The 18,919-nt window shown below is 39.2% G+C and overlaps 1 protein-coding gene across 1 annotated transcript; it reads right to left on the reverse strand.

Moving 5' to 3' along the window:
* Window positions 1-446: 446 nt before the first annotated feature.
* LOC139742854 (uncharacterized) lies at window positions 447-14,885 on the reverse strand. Its single transcript, XM_071653369.1, has 11 exons — window positions 14,753-14,885; window positions 10,750-11,382; window positions 10,120-10,246; window positions 9,279-9,387; window positions 7,578-7,792; window positions 6,776-6,862; window positions 4,685-4,827; window positions 3,969-3,996; window positions 3,123-3,341; window positions 2,048-2,233; window positions 447-1,302 (listed from the first exon to the last, which is right to left on the reverse strand). Exons 2-11 carry the CDS (start codon window positions 11,067-11,069, stop codon window positions 1,018-1,020), a joined length of 1,719 nt encoding a protein of 572 aa, XP_071509470.1. The 5' UTR covers window positions 11,070-11,382; window positions 14,753-14,885; the 3' UTR covers window positions 447-1,017.
* Window positions 14,886-18,919: the final 4,034 nt, after the last annotated feature.

Genomic DNA, 18,919 nt, shown 5'->3' on the forward strand with positions numbered 1-18,919 from the left:
AGTCATGTTCAAGTAGCGACAATGTTTTGGCTCATTCTGTTCTACGTAAGGAAAAATTTGGTGTGGTAACGAAAAAAAAGGTCGTCGCACTATACATGCTATATCACGAATCATTGAGTCACGCTCTTATACCTAAATGACCGGCGTATTTTAAACTCATGAATTATTGCGGACTGTGGTTCAGACAGTTGTGGTGCGTAGCGTGGTTTCATGATCATCCTGCATTTGAACATATATATATAACAAACGTCGGGGTTGTTTTTTTTTACATTGTTTCAACTATTCCTCGAACTCTCCTGGATGGTATTCTTCTCTCTCATTTAAGTGCTTGGAGATTTTCCCCGCTCATTCTCTTTTTCAATTTCACTGAAAGTGACGATACAAAAATACAAGTCGCATCGATGTGGACCGATTGCCTTTGGCTATTACAGCAACTGCTCCTCCCGGGGCGTCCACGCACTGCGCCTTCCCTGACTCCTCTTGCCTCGCCTTTCTTGCGGCGCCTAGTGCCATGCGATGACACTGTGTGCTCTCTGCGATCTTTGCGAGAGCTAGTCGAGGAGGTCCCACGATTCAGTGTGTTATTTACTTTGGAAAATTGGGGGAAATTAAACCACCTGATAGTTTTATTAAAGATGGTATATGACGATGTGTATAAGATGGACTAGATGTGTATTGTCTTAGCATCTGATTAAGTTTGGTAATATTATACAAAACAATCTCAATGCAATGCCTACAGTACCCATTGTTCTTAGTATATAGAACGGTCTGTCCGCTCAGGAAGGGAGTAACCATGGAAACGTTTCAACATGACATTAGCCCTCACGAAGCTGCCAAATGCAGATACTTACAGCTGTATTAGAATCTAGACCTCCATAATTACAGCTTAAAGGTTTGCCGACTGCTAAAGTTACAAACCACTCTGCAGATTGTCATCGAATGCGCGAATTCGAGTACAGTAATTTTCATCACATCGTATATAAATGGTGGAATCTGGAACAAAAGGGCGAGGGTGAATCACGGAGATTGGGCCGTGAAGGCATATTCGATCTGAAAGTTATCATCGTCATCCGCGGTATCGTATTCCATGGAAATTGTGTCGCCGTCGATGTCGTCACCATGTCGCAGCTCCCGCTCGATCTCGCCCAACACCTTCTCCTCATCCCAGTCGTCGTCGTACTCAAGTCCGTCCGCTAGCACCCCAAGGCTGTGGTGGTTCGGCGATCCATTCATGGCCTTGTTCGACTCGTCGTTGTCGGATTCGGCGTCGGTGTACTTCGACCGAAAATCGTTGAAATCCCACTATCGAGAACAATACAGTGTACACGGTGTATATGGATACCAATAGGCTGCTTCAATAGTCGTGACGTGTGAATGTACAGGTGTGACGCAATAAAAAATAATATCGTACATACATGGCATGTAAACAAACATACATGAACAGAAATGCGATCAATGATATAAATGCCTACTGAACATATCCACGCAATCATTTTCATCGATGTGTTTCTGGTACAGGTTTGTATTAGGGATCCCATCTATCTATCCAGAGAAACGATAAAACACGCAATATAGATCGTAGATTATGTAGGGCCTTCACTGATTCAAACTGTCCTTGCTAAATTCTTCTAATCTAGAACCGTATTTAATGTAATATTGGATACGGACTGGGTTTGAAGGGTTGTACTGTCACTGTTCATGTTTACACAGCATGTGTTGAATTATGCAGGCTCTCACGCGCCAAGAGTATCAGTAATGACAGACACGGCGCATTATAAATGTACTTTAGGAGGTATTTAACAGACGACTTAAAACAAGGCTAGCTCATTAGCATGTGCTTGATATCCGAGGGAACAACACAATCATATCATTAGACCAGCATTTGAAAGAAAAAAAGACAGAGAGAGAAAGAAAGAAAGAAATTAAGAAAGAAGGAAAGAAAGGAAGGAAGGAAGGAAGGAAGGAAGAAAGAAAGAAAGGAAGGAAGAAAGAAAGAAAGAAGCACACAAACAAACACACTACAACAATAAGAACGAAAATATCATACCTCTAGGCCATCGTCGTCGAAATCTGTGGCGCCTCTCGGCCTACGACGTTTACCATTGCCATCGCCTTCGCGGACGTAGACGTCCTGATCGTCGTCCAGGATAAAGTCGCTGGCTCGGCTGTGGATGCTTGCCGTCTCTGGATCGTAGTCGCCCTCGTGGTCTTCATGGTCTGGATGCATTTCATTCTATTAAGGGTTTAGAGGAGGGTCGAGTTTTGTTAACGTCTACAAAGAAACTTGCACTGAAGGAACTATCAGTTTGACTGAGCAGTGGTAGTAATAAGTTGTTTGTTTGGTCTTTTTTATCCAGGGTAGCCTCCTCAGTATTGCCACTGGATCTAACAGAGGGCCCTGTCATTTACCCTAGCGTTGCCAGGTATCCATTTATGCACGTGGGTCGAGAGGGACATGGTGGGTAAAAATATCTTGTCCAGGGACGTAACACGGGGAGGGAATCGAACTCGGGTCCTCCGATTGGGAGTCGGGAGTCCTACCCACTTGTCTATGCCACAGCGCCCCCATCGCCTCCATCCACAGTGATACATCCCGAGTGATTTTGATCATTCAGTGTTTGTGATGTATCAAAGTGAAAACCAATTTTACCTTAACTCGCCCGTAATCCATACTTTAGGCTTCTAAAATACATACATGTGAGATCTCCTGCAAGTGTTCGCAGCACAGTCATATACACAAGAGCAAGAACAGTATCATAGTAAGAAATGGAGAGTTCTGGCCCTTGTTTTAGAATTCCACATACGAGAACAAACCACCCGCAATCTTCCAGAAAGTGTCACAACAGTCTAATGATGAAAGATGATAAACCGTTGGCCTTCTGCAGTTTAATTCATCGAATGAAATTATCCTTGTCTGTTTTCCTGTGACAATCATTATATTACTAAATTTACGCAGACACTAAAAAACGCAGTCGCTAAAAAGGGTCTTCATCATTCTAAGTTTTCAATCATCTTCCTCAGCCCTCCCCCCCCCACCGCCCCTCTCACTAACCACAACCCCTAAAAATCACGCTTCGTCAAAGTTCACATGACTTATACATCTCGTTGCCATAGAGACCCACCTCGCTCTCCTCCCTTATCTCGAGATGAGGCTCCTCCTTAATACTCGGCAACTTTCCCGCGTTGTTGTTGTCGCCGAACCGCGGGCCGACGGAGCGCTCCAGATCCGAGTTGAGGCTCTCCTCGCTGGGAAAGAGAAGGAACGTGCCGTCCGCCCTCCGTCGGCCGACCACGCGGCCACTCGACCCGACGCCGCGGTTTTTCAGCACCAAGAAGATGATCTGACCAGGTTGGTGGTGGGGGAGTTGTCAAGGATACTGATATTTACTGAGGAACTCTGTCGAGATGCTGGTGAATCATGGATCTATGTGTTCTGACCTTGCATCATACTTACTGTGTCAGTTTTGCCATGCTTTCTCTTTGTCTTATTCGTCTGCACAAGGAGGTATCTCCTTGATCTATATACTATTATCTTATCCTTTCAGATAAAGACTGGATATTGCCTTTATTATACAGTGCTTATTATAGCGCATATCACTACCATTAGTGTCTTTATGTCTTTAAGGGAGAGGGTTGAAAATGGTAAAAAAAAAGGAAATGTGGGCTGCTGTATGTACCGTAGATGTTGCAGTTTGCAAAACCAAAACTCATTCATAATACTTTTTAAACATTACTTATTAGATCATCAGTGAAAGGAATCTATGCTGTTTGCCTTTTAGTTTGTAAACTTTTCTTCAGGTATTTGCACACTTCGACGTACTGCATGTGCATAATAACATAATTTCGCTGGGTTTTGTATGTATTTCCTTCATAAAATACGTAACAGAACAAAAACAAAATGAATGAATGGAATTAATGAAGGAATGAATGATATAATGCTTTCCCACCGAGGGAAATCAAAAGGATACAATTGAACTAAATCCAACAAATGCCCAACTGCAGGAGAAAAACAAAAACAAAATCAAAGACTGACTAACAGTCGACGCATGAAAAACTTTCAACGCAAAATGTCATTACATGAAAGGAGAGTGAGCTCAGAATGCTAGAATACTAAACACACTGGTAAGAGACGTTCGTGTACAGTGTCTTTAATCAACCTGAAATTATTTTCATCTCATAGACCTTTACGTTTTCTCAATTTGCTGAGAGAATCTTCTTTAGAAAGTTCAGTCAGCTCGGTCCCTTTTGTAAAATTTTGACAATTTACGCACAAAATGAAACCACTACGCCATCTTTTCTGAGCAGGATGCTTTAGCTTGTTTGACGAAAAGAAACCAAATACATCCATTTCTGAAACCAATTTACTGTGAGAAAAACTTTGGCAGTATTTATCATGCTTATTTCTATGTGGATATAGCTTTGCGTTATTTTTCTTTCTCATGTAACTTTTTACTCCTACAGTGAAAATTCGTTCTAACGACAAACTGAACTAGGCCTCCTCGTTAAAATCTGTTTCATCATAGCATATCAGACATTTTGGTACATGAATTGCATGAACAATAAAAAACAAGATAGAGCTTGATTACTATGAAGCCATATAGAAATAGGAGGTTCGTGCTGTTTTCCATATCAGGTATTTGATTTTTGAAATAATTATACACCGTCAGGGTCGTCAGCTGCTCACCTGATTAGAAGCCAAGGAAGTGCGTTGGTAAGAAAGGCTGCATCGGTGTCATAGGCAAGAACGGAGACGAAGTAGCAGACGTTTGCAACGATTTGGAGTACGTGGTGTGATACGGACTCCGCGTATTTGGTTTTATGATTGGCCTTTAAGCAGAAAAAAAAGAATGTGTTCTGCATTATGTAAGTTCGTGTATATCTGTATGGTAATGGCAGTTTATTTCGGGATGAATTCTTGTGTAGGATCTGTCGTAATGTGTCGACCTGAAGTGATGCAAATGCCCTATATTAGGTTAGAGTGATGCAACTACGAATCGGTGCACAGAGGCATCTGGATTCGCAGCAGTTACTGATCACAAACAAAGGTTTTAGAGGACAAAGGGCAAGCTTTTCTTTTTGCCATGGACCAATTTTAAAAAAAGACACGTGATTGAACGGAAAGATACTAAATAGTAGATACAAATTGACAAGTATCATATGGATTCTGCGAAAGATATAAAACGCCTATAACGGTAGTGGGGTGCTGGTACAGTACATACTGTGGTCAAAAAGAACAAATAGATAATGACATCAACATGAAAAAAAATGGTTGAAAAGAATGATGAAATAGATTTATAGATAGATAGATAGATAGATAGATAGATAGATAGATAGATAGATACCAGTAGATAGATAGATAGATAGATAGATAGATATATGGATAGATAGATAGATGGTTAGATAGATTGATAGATGGATAGATAGATAGATAGATGGATAGATAGATAGATAGATGGATAGATAGATAGATGGTTAGATAGATTGATAGATGGATAGATAGATAGATGGATAGATAGATAGATAGATAAGTTGATAGATAGATAGATATAATAGATAGATAGATAAGTTGATAGATAGATAGATATAATAGATAGATGGATAGATAGATAGATAGATAGGTAGATAAGTTGATAGATAGATAGATATAATAGATAGATGGATAGATAGACAGATAGATAGAAAGGGAGCTTCAGACAATGAGAAAGTGAAAGAGACTGGAAGAAAAAAGATGAAATAAGAAAGAAAAGTGATGAGAAATAGAGAGAGAGAAACAGAAGAGATTCGTGCGTGATAGGCCCTATATAAAAAAGGTCGGGGTCTATTGTGTTGAATGTTGGAGGGAAAAAAAGGCAAAATCCTATGATCATAAAAACATGAGATAGCTAATATGCAGAGCGCATTTAGCTCACAGTGTTTGCACATGAATGGAACCGCCAACAGACTCGGTGATGTCCTACGACGCTTGTATGCTACACTTATTGATTCAGGTAAGTTCAAAGTACACTGTGTAAAGCTTCCATGATGTTATTGAAGTACGAAGACTTAATGTCGAAATCAAACACGACCAAGGCAATCTCTGTATGTCACAACGACAATTCACACATGCCCTATAAATCACGGGCGACATTTTCAATCAGTGAAGGCGATACCACCAGGCAAAATAGTAATGTGACTTTCGGTCATATATTTTGGGCTGCGTATGTGTTCCTCATCCGCTTGTTCGATGACAAAATCGTGCACAATTTAACCTCTGCACATACTTTATTGCTTTAAACCTATTTTCATGTTCCTTACCTCATTTCTGGTGTATTGTAGAGACATTTATATTATAAACGGCATAGAATATATTTGAATACAAAACTTAATCAGCTGTCTGCCGATCAATCTATCCATGTAGCTACATGTATGTCTACCTGTCCGTCTATATCTACCAACATAATGATTCATTATTACGTGCATCGACTTCTGTTTACCGATGTCTTTCTTTCTAGACATATATACAGACTCATTTGTGAGTATTTCTTTCTTGTTTATACATTGTAGTGGAAAGACACACACACTCACACAAAATGAAAAAGTACGCCATGTCGACAACTGGAAAAGATGCAAATTCATTAAGGCTTACCTTTTCAATCGCCAAAGTCTCTATAAACTAAATAAATCATGTATAATTTCGCATCCACTTCCACATCCATATACATACATTGCTATCGACGATAGAAAATATTCCTGGTACATTCAGAGGGGAAAATGAGCGGAGTAGAGATATACTCACAATGTTTACTATTGTTGGTACTGTACGAAGGGAATAGAAAACTAGTGCAGCAAATCCCAAGGCGTAACCGAAATTATCTGTGGACGACTTGGGAAACGAAGCAAAAACAACAGCAGAAGAACGTAAAAAATAACACTTTAGTAAGATTGTAATTCCTTTTCATATCTACAGATAGAAAGCGTTATATATGTAAATGCCATTTCATCATCATCATCATCATTATCACCATCACCATCACCATCATCATCATCATCATCACCACCATCATCATCATAAGTGCGGCTTGTTACCTTAAAATAGCCGACCGAACTTATGCCATCCATACGTATTTGTAACACGCTTGTATTATTATGCAATTAGTCGGATGGAGATGTAAAATGCCTGAATAGACCTGAAGACAGTAAAAATTAGATTTAACAGGCAGTGAGAATGTTTAAAGAAGAACTACATCAACAAGTCGATTCAAGATTGGCATCACGAGTAATAACGCATCTAGTAATACTAGTTCAACGTATTTCTGTGATCATTTTCATCGTTAACGCAATCATCAACATTATATCATGATCATTGTCATCGATGTTATTAATACCAATAAGCCAATGCCGATAGGTCTTTCTTTTAATCTAATATTGATGCCAACTTTTGTCACAATGTCATGATCATACCTGCGTACTTAACGAAAGAGGAGCAAAGGAAATCCCTTGCTATAGAGGGACGCAGAAAATATAAGACAATACAATGTGGATAATATCGCTAAACGCATTCAACTTGAGAAATGCCTAGAATATTTACTGGTCCTTACCTCTCCAACCATTAATAACTTTCGCCCAGTTGTAGACATATGAGCGTGGCCTCTGTATGACAGCTCTTCGGAAGCAAGGGAAAACTTGATTGGCAAATAGAAGACCGCCATCAGCCAGGGAAGACAGAGACAAAGCACCAGGGACCCTCCCCCTCCATTCATGGTCGCATTCTCTTCTCTCGTCCTATTGGGTGATTTCCAATCCTCGGACGGCACTAAGAGAAGGAGTCAGTGAAACTTTCTTGGTAACATATCCACCAAATCGAAATGATGTCACAGTTTGGTTAAAAACTGCGAGCACTAGATTGGTGGTTGCAATGCTACCGGGGCGAAGACACTGTGACGTGGTGGCGATATGACTCTCCAGGACATATACATGACCTAATTTCGTTCATTAATTCGCTTCCATTGCAAGTTACAGAATACATGTAATTGCAGCTGCCACGATATCAAACGAAATATAAGCAGTTACTTGGCTGTTCATCAGCTGCCCCAATGGTTTATGAAACATTGAGGTCATTGCATGCTTACAAGCATAATCATAACAAACTGCAACGTGCTTAGTTGTAGAACGATCTATTTCACGCAAACAAACAAGGATTCCGGAATAACATTTCATTATCGAAATTGTGTTGGAGCATGAAAAAAAAAATGTGAGTAAGAGAACAATGTCGAATTCAAATGGGGTTTAAAAACAGCAACAACAGCATCACATATGATCATGATAACAGTTACTATGACATCGACAAAAACACAAGGGGAACGGGAAGAAAGCCCAAACCACCCTTCTCCCCCCCCCCCCAAATTATTTCCCGTTTCTACCATTAATATGATTGATGTCAAACTCTGGATTTAAGCAGTATGCTGCATCGATGTCGAAATCAAAAGTAGTATAAATTGAGAATATGCAGATGAGACGATCACGCGGCCCGGGTTCGAACCCGAGTCTGGACTGAGCAATGTTGTGTGTAAACATACCGTCCCCTCTATATAGCAAGAGGCAAAACACTCTGTCCCTCGGATAGGACATAAAATGGAGGTCCCGTGTATGAGAGAGTCTCAGCTCATGCACGTAAAAGATCCTGCTTCATTCATTCATCGCAAAGAGCAGGGTGTTTATCCCGGTGAAGTGGTCCCAACTCACATCCAACTGGACCCCATACAAGACCAGCTAAACGTAGCTGAATATGGGCTATCCAGCCATCTTCTCAGATGGAAATGAACAAACAAACAAACAAACAAACAAACAAAAAAACAATACAACGCAGCATCACGTGAGCATCAGTTTAAAAGTTCCCGTGAAAGCACAACATCACTCTTTTTCAAGATGATATCAATTCACAACTTGTTAACTCGTTTTACAATTATGCTCCCTTTCTCTACACCCCCTTAATAACATTGTCACCCATCAGTCTGGAAAAGATTACCCAGAATCATAAAACGAAATCCATTAAAAATGAAAAAGACTGAAGTCATTAACAATATTGTTTTAAGAGAACATTTTCCTTGATTTTGTATTCCCTTTACGTAGACATATCCACTACTTTTCTTGTAAACGTCGCATTACCTTCAATTGCTCGAAGAATGTATCGCATTGCATTTGAAATACGGAATGAAATAAACAGACACGGACGTGGACAATGAAATGAAAACGTTTCAAAGGACCATTCGTTCGTGTGTCTGTATACCTACTTGTCTCACCGTAAAAGGACAGTCCTTGTCTACTCATCCGTCGACTCCTGTTCCACCAGAAGACCCATTGTAGGAAGAAGATGGTGTCACTGAATACCAGGTAACCGGCCGTTATTGCCTAGCAACGGGGGAAAACAACATCATTGATTATCATGGTAATGAGATGCTGATGATAATGATAATAACTGTTAAAGACCATTAGCAAATAGTAAAATGATGTTACGATAGAACAATATCATTCTATTCAAACCTTATCATAGCTTCGCATATCATTTAAACATATGTTAGAAATAGAACAATTAATCCGGCATGAAAAAAAAAAGAAAGTCGCAGTGTTATTGGAAAAATGTTGATTATTGCTAGTGAAAACAACGATAAGAACAATAGCGACAGCGACGACGACGACAACGACGACGACAAAAAAAAATCATCATTCCAAATGATCGCCATCAACAGTTAAAACGAAACTCAACAGTTTACACCTGCCGTAGTATCATCATTTTCACTATCCTTTGTCACAATGCTGCATAAACAATGTCATCTTTCACCATTATGATCCTGATCACCAACGTTGGCTTCAAAATCAACTTGATCATTTTTATCGTCAAATCTCCATTCAAAAAGAAAAAGAACAACGATGTATGAATCGTCGTAGTATCAGCATGATCAGGTTGCCTTTCGATAGAAAAGTGTTGACATTTTTGCCACATTTCCCTCATATTCATTGATATGATTGTGAACAACATCATCATTATCGTAGATATCAGATTCTCATCACCAATGACAAGAATCTCATCCAAACGTAATATTACCAATGCTTTGTTTCAAGTAAGATAAGATAGCCATTCACCTGTGTTTGCAATTGATCGCATAAGGAAGCCCCGATCAAGTTGCAGACGGAGCCGATCGCACTCGTGGTGATCAACCCGAGACCGCCACAGCTACTGTCTGGGTCATCGTGTCGCGACTTGAACAACCTGTGCAATGACAGTCATAGTTTGATCACAAAATGTTCTAAGCCCCATTTGCAAACATTTTAAAGCTAGTCAATCAACAGACGGGGAAAATAAAAACCTTTCCAGTGATGCTCCCTTGTAATAAAACAAGGAATATTCTTGAACTTATTATTAATATATACAATATTTTCTCAGTATTTTCTGTATTTTTAGCAGGTTTAATCGCAGTCACCTCAACCAGAATGGAAGGAGGTGGAGAATGGAGTTAACTTGTTCTGCGATCAGACTCTTTCTATAATAGTAATAGATTACAATGTATTCATCAAGTCACCAAGTCATATACAATACAACTTTATTAAAGCGTATATACAATATGTGTGTCTGTGTCTCTCTGGAGGTGTACACACTTAATCCGATACAGAGGTCAACAGAGAAGAGGAGAAATGGAGAAAAGTACATTTAAAAGTCATACACAATGCACGTTTTCGTAATCATGAAGGGACACTGTAAGGCAAATAACTCACAGTATATGAGCAAGGAACCACAGGCCAATGCTTGCTATGCCGACCGAGAAGGCGAAGTATTGCGCCGGTGTTTCCAGGCACTCGCCAAGGTTATCGCGTATCCACCGATGTCCGTGCTCGCAGTCCAGATCGGAGGGATCTGGCGTCGTCATCCACTGCTCCGTAGTGCCATTCAGCGTCGTCATGTTCGTGACCGTCGACGTGACGGCCGTGGTCATATTTGGAGTCGTCGAAATTTCATGCATGGTCATATTCACAGTCGATGATGATAACGCCGTCCCACTAGAGTTCATCGTGGGCGAAAATGCGACAGCGAACATTGGTGATGAAATCGGGTGACAACGCAAGAAGTCGATGAAGAAGTAGGCAGCAGTGGATGTGTGTTTATTATGGTGACCCTTGTTATACCGCGGCGGATTTATTTGATGTGGAGATGTGTTTGTATTGTGCGTTATTCAAAGTTTGTTTGTATGTTTTTCATGCTACATCTTGCGGCAGGTGCGAATCATTTACCAATCACATGTGTGCAGATACCTGGAGTGGTGCCGGCGTACATCGTGTGATTTCGTGCAACCCGTGTACAACTTGGGTGCTTTATAAGAGGAAGAAGAACTGAAGGAAATGTGCGGTTTTCTGCCGAGAAATGAACGCATAAACAGAAATAAAAAGAAGAAGAAGCTGTAAATATTCAGCAAGAAGTATGATGTCAGGCAGACCAGCTAACTAGCGGGAAGAAAAGGCATGGTGCAATGGTGCAAGTATTAATAATAATAATCATCGTCATTACATATAAAATTATGATAATAAGTGCAACTCTCATAATGATATGAAAGATTACATAACTTATGTCTGTATTTGATATAGGAAAGGAGGTAAGATGAAATGGTAACATTTCCAACAGCAGTTAGACTTGTGTGAATAGATGCAGTAATATCGAAGGAAATGATTATATTTCTGATCTTGGTATGATTATAGCATTGTCGTTTTGACATGCTTGAGATATCGATTATGATAACAATGGTATCGTATCAAGAGTGATGCCGTCGCCGTGATGGGACAGTGTGGAAATGAAAACAATCATTATGATGAAATGATTTGCTGTCAGTGACAAGTTGACAATGTGTATTCTTTTCAGAGGCCATGGTCAAATTCTCCTGTATTAATTCGTAATAGATTGAATAATTTATGATTTTTCTTTTTTTTATGTGTGTGCATGTATTACTTCAATATCTACGCATATTGTATGATTTATAATCTCATATGCATCTCGCTTTTTCGTCAATGCTAAATAATTTTTTGAAGTTTCTTTTTTTTAAATGTTATATTTACTATGTGAAATGTATGAATAAAATAAAATGAAATTGAATTGAATGAAATTGATTAAATTCAAATAAAATCAAACAAAATTATATAAAAGAGGAAGTGCATTTTCTAACATACCAACCCTTCCTTTCTAAAGGCTATATGCAAATAATGTAGACCAATCGAGAGCAAAAGGGTGCCGTTGCTCTCGCTACTCATACCCATTGATTAGTTATTGAACAAACGTGACAAATTCTTAGCTGCGCTCTTTTATAAAGGCATACTCCATATTGATACTCCATCTCCACCAACTGAAAGCAAACTTACAATGCAGTGACTTCATCTTTAATTAATCACAGGACGCTACTTTTCATTTAATATATACTGCTAGAAAACGGGAGAGAATGACAGAGAGAGAGAGAGAGAGAGAGAGAGAGAGAGATGGACAGACGTCCAAAGGTTGGTATAGTTGAGTATGAGTAGAGCGAATGGGGGAATTCTAGAATAAAAATTTTACCGAGACACTGGACTCATAATATAAGTATGGTCAGACGTGATAAAATAATTCTATCAGAGAGAAAATGTATGTCAAACGCTGGATAAGATGCATAATCAAACGGGGCCATGAAATGGGGGGGGGGGGGGTGCGGGCAATGCGAAAAGACAGTGAAATATAATCAGTAAGAGCATAATGAGACTATAGAGTTGAAATGAGGAGCAAAATACAGTAGGTCTAATGCAAAATCATAATCATCGTAATAACCATCACTTATTTGGCTTTTAGTCAAGCATGACTGTAAAATATATACATATTTGCGCATATATAATTGGAGAGATTGATAATTTATTAAGAGCATAATTGGCCCAGTGCCGAGCGCCAAGGATTCGGTTTACATGGTTTTTGGTTCTGAAACCAAAACTTGAACAAACCTATAAAGCAAATACACCTATCCAGAAGCCATCATTTGGAAGCAACAGGATCTGAGTCTGGTGTGTCTAGAGCTTTTAGAAATGAAAGAATAAAAACAAAAAGAAGCGTACCGTCTAGGTAAGATCAAGTGCCACAATCAAATGCGGTTAAAAATTTGTAAAGCAGCAGTTGCACTCAAAAGCTCTTGCAGAAGGACTTTATAGCATTGCTTTTACACGCTTTATATATACCGAATAGTGCCAAGCAAAATATGTACATAGGAAACAACTCAACAGACTTTATACGTGCACCTGCGGGTACAGTGGGTGCACGGAATGTAAACGTTGCGTTATGAGCCTTCTGCAAACAACGCTGGCTATTCGATTAAACATTACGATGTGGCTTCAGGCTGTATATCATATTTAACAGAGGGATCGAATGTACATGAAAATATACTGCGGAATAGCTTCGTACACAAGTAAATATTCGATCTCGCTTCCTTTTATACACAGTGACTGAACGCATATAATGTCGCATTGTTCTGTGATTGTGAAAGAAGCAATAAGCGTGCTCATGACCTAATTGTACACCGTGAAGCAGAAGCTAAACTGAATCAATCAACGTGAATTAAATAAACTCACATGATAGGAAACTGCAAAGTTCCCCCAGTGATTTCAGGAAGTCAATTTGTATTTTGGTTTCCTTCTGTTTTGTTTTGTCGAGGAAGAGGGAGTTTAGGAATGGGACCTACGCTCAACAAGCTCGCTTTTAAGTAGGTTCCTTCACATTTCTTTAGCATTTATTCACAGATTCCAAACTTAACAGATCGACCACTATTATGTTTTATATATTTGCAATATTCTATGTATGTCATGTATTTCATTTAATTTTGTTATATTTGATGTAATTTTTCATCGAGAAATATGAAAAATAAATTGAAATTGAAATTGAATAAAAGAAGCATGACAAGAAATCGTGATACAGGTGCACATTATCGTGAATATTGTTATGTTTATGTCGAGTTTAGTAGAACAGAAGATCTAAGGATTATGTACTATAGAAAAGTGCACTGAATTGCTCATACCAGGAAATCTTGATTATTGATATTATAGGGTAAAAAACAAACAAACCAGAAAACCTCAAAGAATGCAACAACACCAGACATATCATACAAGGCAATGACCATGCATTGAAAAATACCTAAATTATAGAATGCGGACATCCATTTAATCTTTCAGTCAGGTGGTGTATCCCCAACAAACCTTGCTTTATATGACGCAGTGCGGAAAATAGGCTTGAATTTTAACCAGCCTTCTTCTTTTTATCTCTAACGTGGCAGATTACCATCAAACATTAAACAGCTAAAAACAGAAAAATGGCAGCGAAATGGGCAGAATTACAAGAGTAACAGCATTAAAGCGCCATTTGAGAACAAAAACAAAAACATGCTGTGAATTGTAGGAAAACAATACCCGTCTCGCTTTGTGAACATGGCCTTAAAGTTCATTGAGCACTAAACTTCGACCTAGTGCATGCTGTTGAAAAGTAGCGCACAAACACGCAAACAAGCATAATATACACAGCACACACGGTGAATACATCTTGCATGGTTGAACGCGTGTACAATCACGATGCATTCAACCGAAGATCTAAATGTATACAGGTATATCATTCTTACCTTTACATGTGCAGATATTAGTTGACCAGATTTCTTGCGAGAGAAATATTATGATGACATTGAACAGATCGAAATCATTTCAGATAGAATCAAAGCAAAGTGACCGAACCTACCTGTAAATCTATCTAATCATGCAAGCAGGAAGGCAGTCAGTGGCGCCGTTGACTCCGCCATATTATTGAAGAGATAAAATTCCGATCATTTTCGTGTGTACGCGTCGGAAATAGATATTCTTCTTTCGAATTGCGACGGAGTTTGTTTGATTGGCGCTACTCGCCTGATGAACTTTAAGCCATGCGGATGTAAATAGGGATCGAAGGTCACTTGCTCGCACTCGTTCTCTTTCTCGCCTGTACTAGTATTTGTGTCATCCATTTATTATCATCCGACGCCTATCGAGTACTACAGAATGCCCCTAACAGACAGTGCTAGATACTGACACACACATGCACACACACAGACAGACAGACAGACACACACACCCTCCTCACACACAAAAATATAAATCACGCATCAAACATAATGAAGAGATTTATCGCAAAATGATCTCAGCTCCATTTTCCTATTCATTATTCCTTTAACGGATGTAGAATATAATATATCTATCCTTGGAATATACGTAGTGTAGCTGTGTTAACCCGTCTAGAAATGCGCCTCAATAAGAAAATTACGCAGTCAAGCATATCTGAGGAACAGATTATTATATTTCTATGTAAAACATATTTTTCTTTTCATGTCTTTTCAAGTCCCCCACCCCCCCCCCCCCCCAAAAAAAAAATAAATAAAAATGGTTTATGTATACGTAATACAGTGTATAATGTGAAGATCGTATACAAACAGCGAAATAGACACTGGTCCACAACTAGAAAATCACTCAGAGAGCGCAGACTTCCGACAAGCACCTCACTGCAACGCATATTTTTATTGTTATTTCCATCATATGTTATATCCTACATTCATATTACATGTATTTCCACTCAAACCCACCCTCACTTACAGGCTGGCCGACCAGCCGCGGCCGTGGCGTCGCAGGCAGGCGGCTGCTTCGCCGGACTCTCTGGCCAACAACTACGCGTATACGCAATGGCTCCGAGGGCGCAAAAAGCAAGCGCGCCATCTACCGTTCATGAGGGATCCAGAGGTTCAGACGACTCAAACTAGGTTCCAATAAAAGGGTGGGTCCCACCTGTTATTAGGACCACTTTTGTTTATTAATACAATGCATATATTGGCCATTTTAAAACCAATTGTAATCAAATGAATCTTTGTAAGTCGCCCTGCGTGGTTGACATGCTCTTATTTTGTGCTCTGACATTTTGTGTTATTTTCACTGTTTGATTTCTGTGAAATATTGGATTTTCGATTGTATCATCCTATTTTGTAACGTACATGGATACAGGTGGCCAAATCTGGAACTGTATTTTGCTGTATTTGGTGAGATATTTTATGCATTATTTTCTTACAAGTTCTGATTTGAGCTACACTGAATTTGTAAACCATTTTGTGTACACAGTGACTATGCACTTCACTTTCATCTGCGCCTTATTCATGTTCGCTCAACTCTAACAGAGTGCCCGCCATACTCTATAAAGTCATTGTTACTCTGGTAGTATAATGGATCTATTGAGACTTTGGCTCATCATTCACATTGTATCTGTTTGTCAAGTCTCAACCACAAACTATCATGTACGTGTACAAGGGTATTCAGGGAATAGAGAGCCCTTTCTTCATTGTAAATACTTTAAATACCGGCTGCCATACTACAGGAATTCCTCTGCAACATTTCAGCTCAATTTACTGAAAGCCGGAGATGTCGCCCCTAACCCAGGACCAACAGCTGAGTATTCTCACTTGAGCTGTCGCACTCCGATACATTCTACATCCTACAATAGACTTGGTACTGGGGAACGCATTGTATACAACAGGGAGATTCTACTGCTGTGCAACCCTGCATGGAGACATTTGAGTCTGGAGACAGTGACTAATGATTTGCCCAATTTTCTTCATAGAACAGGCAAGAACAGGGGCATGCTCAATGAGAATGTATGGAGAAGAATCAAAGAGCTAGGTGTTCAGACACATCTTCGAGGGAAGAGATGGGGACGTCGGAAGAATGTTAAGACACGGACACGAGTGAGCACAATACTAAGTGCCCCTTCATTGTCACATATACCAGTGATCACCTCATCATGTAGGAAACTGACCTACAAGAAACTGAGAGGGATGAACGTCGACAATCTTAAAGTCGTGCCAAATTTAAGTAATTCTTTTGTAGAGTCCAATTGTAATGTCTGTTTATGGAATGTACATTCTGTTAGAAACAAAACAATATGCATTGCTGAATATGTTCACGAACATGACTTCGATATCATGTTTATCACAGAAACGTGGCTTAACCCCCAGGATGATGTGATAATTGGGGAGTTGACTCCTAGAGGGTATTCTTTTATAAATTCACCACGAAATACAAGTACACGTGGGGGTGGAATTGGTGTATTGTACAAGTCTACTCTTAAGTTGATGATGAAAAATTCTGTTCTGTCTTTTTCCACTTTTGAGTGGGCACACATTACTGATTTGTCATGTTCGGTCAATTTTTTCATTGTGTATAGACCACCACCCTCTTCAGTAAATAAACTCACATCTTCTAAGTTTCTGAACGAATTCGATGAATTTGTAAGTGAGATATCCTTGTATCCGGGGAAATTGGTGTTATTAGGAGACTTTAATATCCATTGGGAAGACATGTCTAAAAGCGATGTGCTTCATATGAATAATAGTACAGCATCTGCTGGGCTTATCCAACACGTCCAAGGTCCAACTCATAATCTGGGTCACACCTTAGATTTAGTTTTTACCCGAGATGATTTAGTAATATCAGATTGTAATATATTTGAAACATGTATCTCTGATCATCATATGATCCGTTTCTCACTGGCTAAACAGAAATCAGAGTTAATTTCTATTACTTCTTCATTACGCAATTATCGCAAAATTGATAAAGTTCAATTTGCTAATGCTTTGCAGGAATTAGTGTCGTCTCAACCCGCAGGATTAGATAGCGAGTCCTTGTTTGATTGGTATGTTTCTGGAGTTACTAAGGTACTCGATACCTATGCTCCATCTGAGACAAAATCTCGCCCTTTGAAATCACGTATGCCTTGTAGCTCGCCAACTTCGTCGTAAAGCAGAACGAAAATGGCGGAAAACAAGACTTGATTCAGATCGTAAACTGTTCATTGCAGCAAATAAAGATGTATGTCGGCTTATTAATGTCTCTAAAGAGAAATTTTTGAAAGACAAGTTGAGTTCATGCACTGTCAAGGAGGTATATCGCATTATCCACTCACTTTTGAATAAGAAAGCAAGTTATCTCCCCTTGTATGATTCTGCATCCATATTAGCGAATCAATTTTCTTTGTTTTTTGTCGGAAAGATAAGAAAAATTAGAGATGAAGTAGATGCGTGCAACAGAATCACTGTAAACCAATTTTGTGATACTGTAAACGTAAATATTCCTCTTTTTGAGAATTTTCAGTTGCTTACACAATCAGATTTATCCAGAATCATTATGTCATCTGCTACTAAATCTTGTCAACTTGATCCCATTCCAACATGGCTCCTGAAAGAGAACCTCAATCATGTATTACCATTGCTTACAAACATAGTCAATCAATCTCTTTCCACAGGTGTTTTTCCCAAAGGAGCACACTCGGCAATAGTAAAACCACTTTTGAAGAAACCCAGCCTGGACCAAAACGAATTTAAGAATTATAGACCAGTGTCAAATTTAACATTTCTAGGTAAACTTATTGAGAAAGCAGTTTGTAAACAGTTAGTTCATCACATTGAGTCTAACAATCTTTTTGATTCTTTTCAATCTGCTTACAGGTCTCTGCACAGTACTGGGTCAGCTTTAGTAAAAGTGAAAAATGATATTATGTTTGCCATTGATTCAAACAAGGTTGTTTTTGCTGTTCTTTTAGATCTGTCAGCCGCATTTGACACGATTGATCATCAAATTTTTCTTTCCCGTTTATATAAACGAACAGGTGTTAGGTCAACAGTTTTGTCCTGGTTTCAGTCATACCTTTTGGGATGGTCTTCTCAAGTTGACATTGCCGGTAATTTGTCAAACCCCATTGTGTTAGAGTTTGGACTTCCCCAGGGATCAATAGTAGGACCCATAGGATACTCAATTTATACTCTTCCAGTTGGCGAGATAGCCCAACATTATGATGTTAATTATCATTTTTATGCTGATGATATACAGTTATATA

This window comes from Diadema antillarum, unplaced genomic scaffold (genome assembly GCF_040938485.1).
Source record: "Diadema antillarum isolate AM-2024a unplaced genomic scaffold, OU_Dant_1.0 seq00001027_RagTag, whole genome shotgun sequence".
Taxonomy (NCBI): domain Eukaryota; kingdom Metazoa; phylum Echinodermata; class Echinoidea; order Diadematoida; family Diadematidae; genus Diadema; species Diadema antillarum.

Excerpts from the sequence above, each read along its gene's own strand:
- LOC139742854 (XM_071653369.1), bottom strand. The coding sequence starts at position 11,069 with ATGTTCGCTGTCGCATTTTCGCCCACGATGAACTCTAGTGGGACGGCG. Across the intron at positions 2,234-3,122 it reads AGATAAGGGAGGAGAGCGAG|AATGAAATGCATCCAGACCA; the intron begins GTGGGTCTCTAT and ends AACCCTTAATAG. Across the intron at positions 1,303-2,047 it reads TCGACGACGATGGCCTAGAG|TGGGATTTCAACGATTTTCG; the intron begins GTATGATATTTT and ends TGTTCTCGATAG.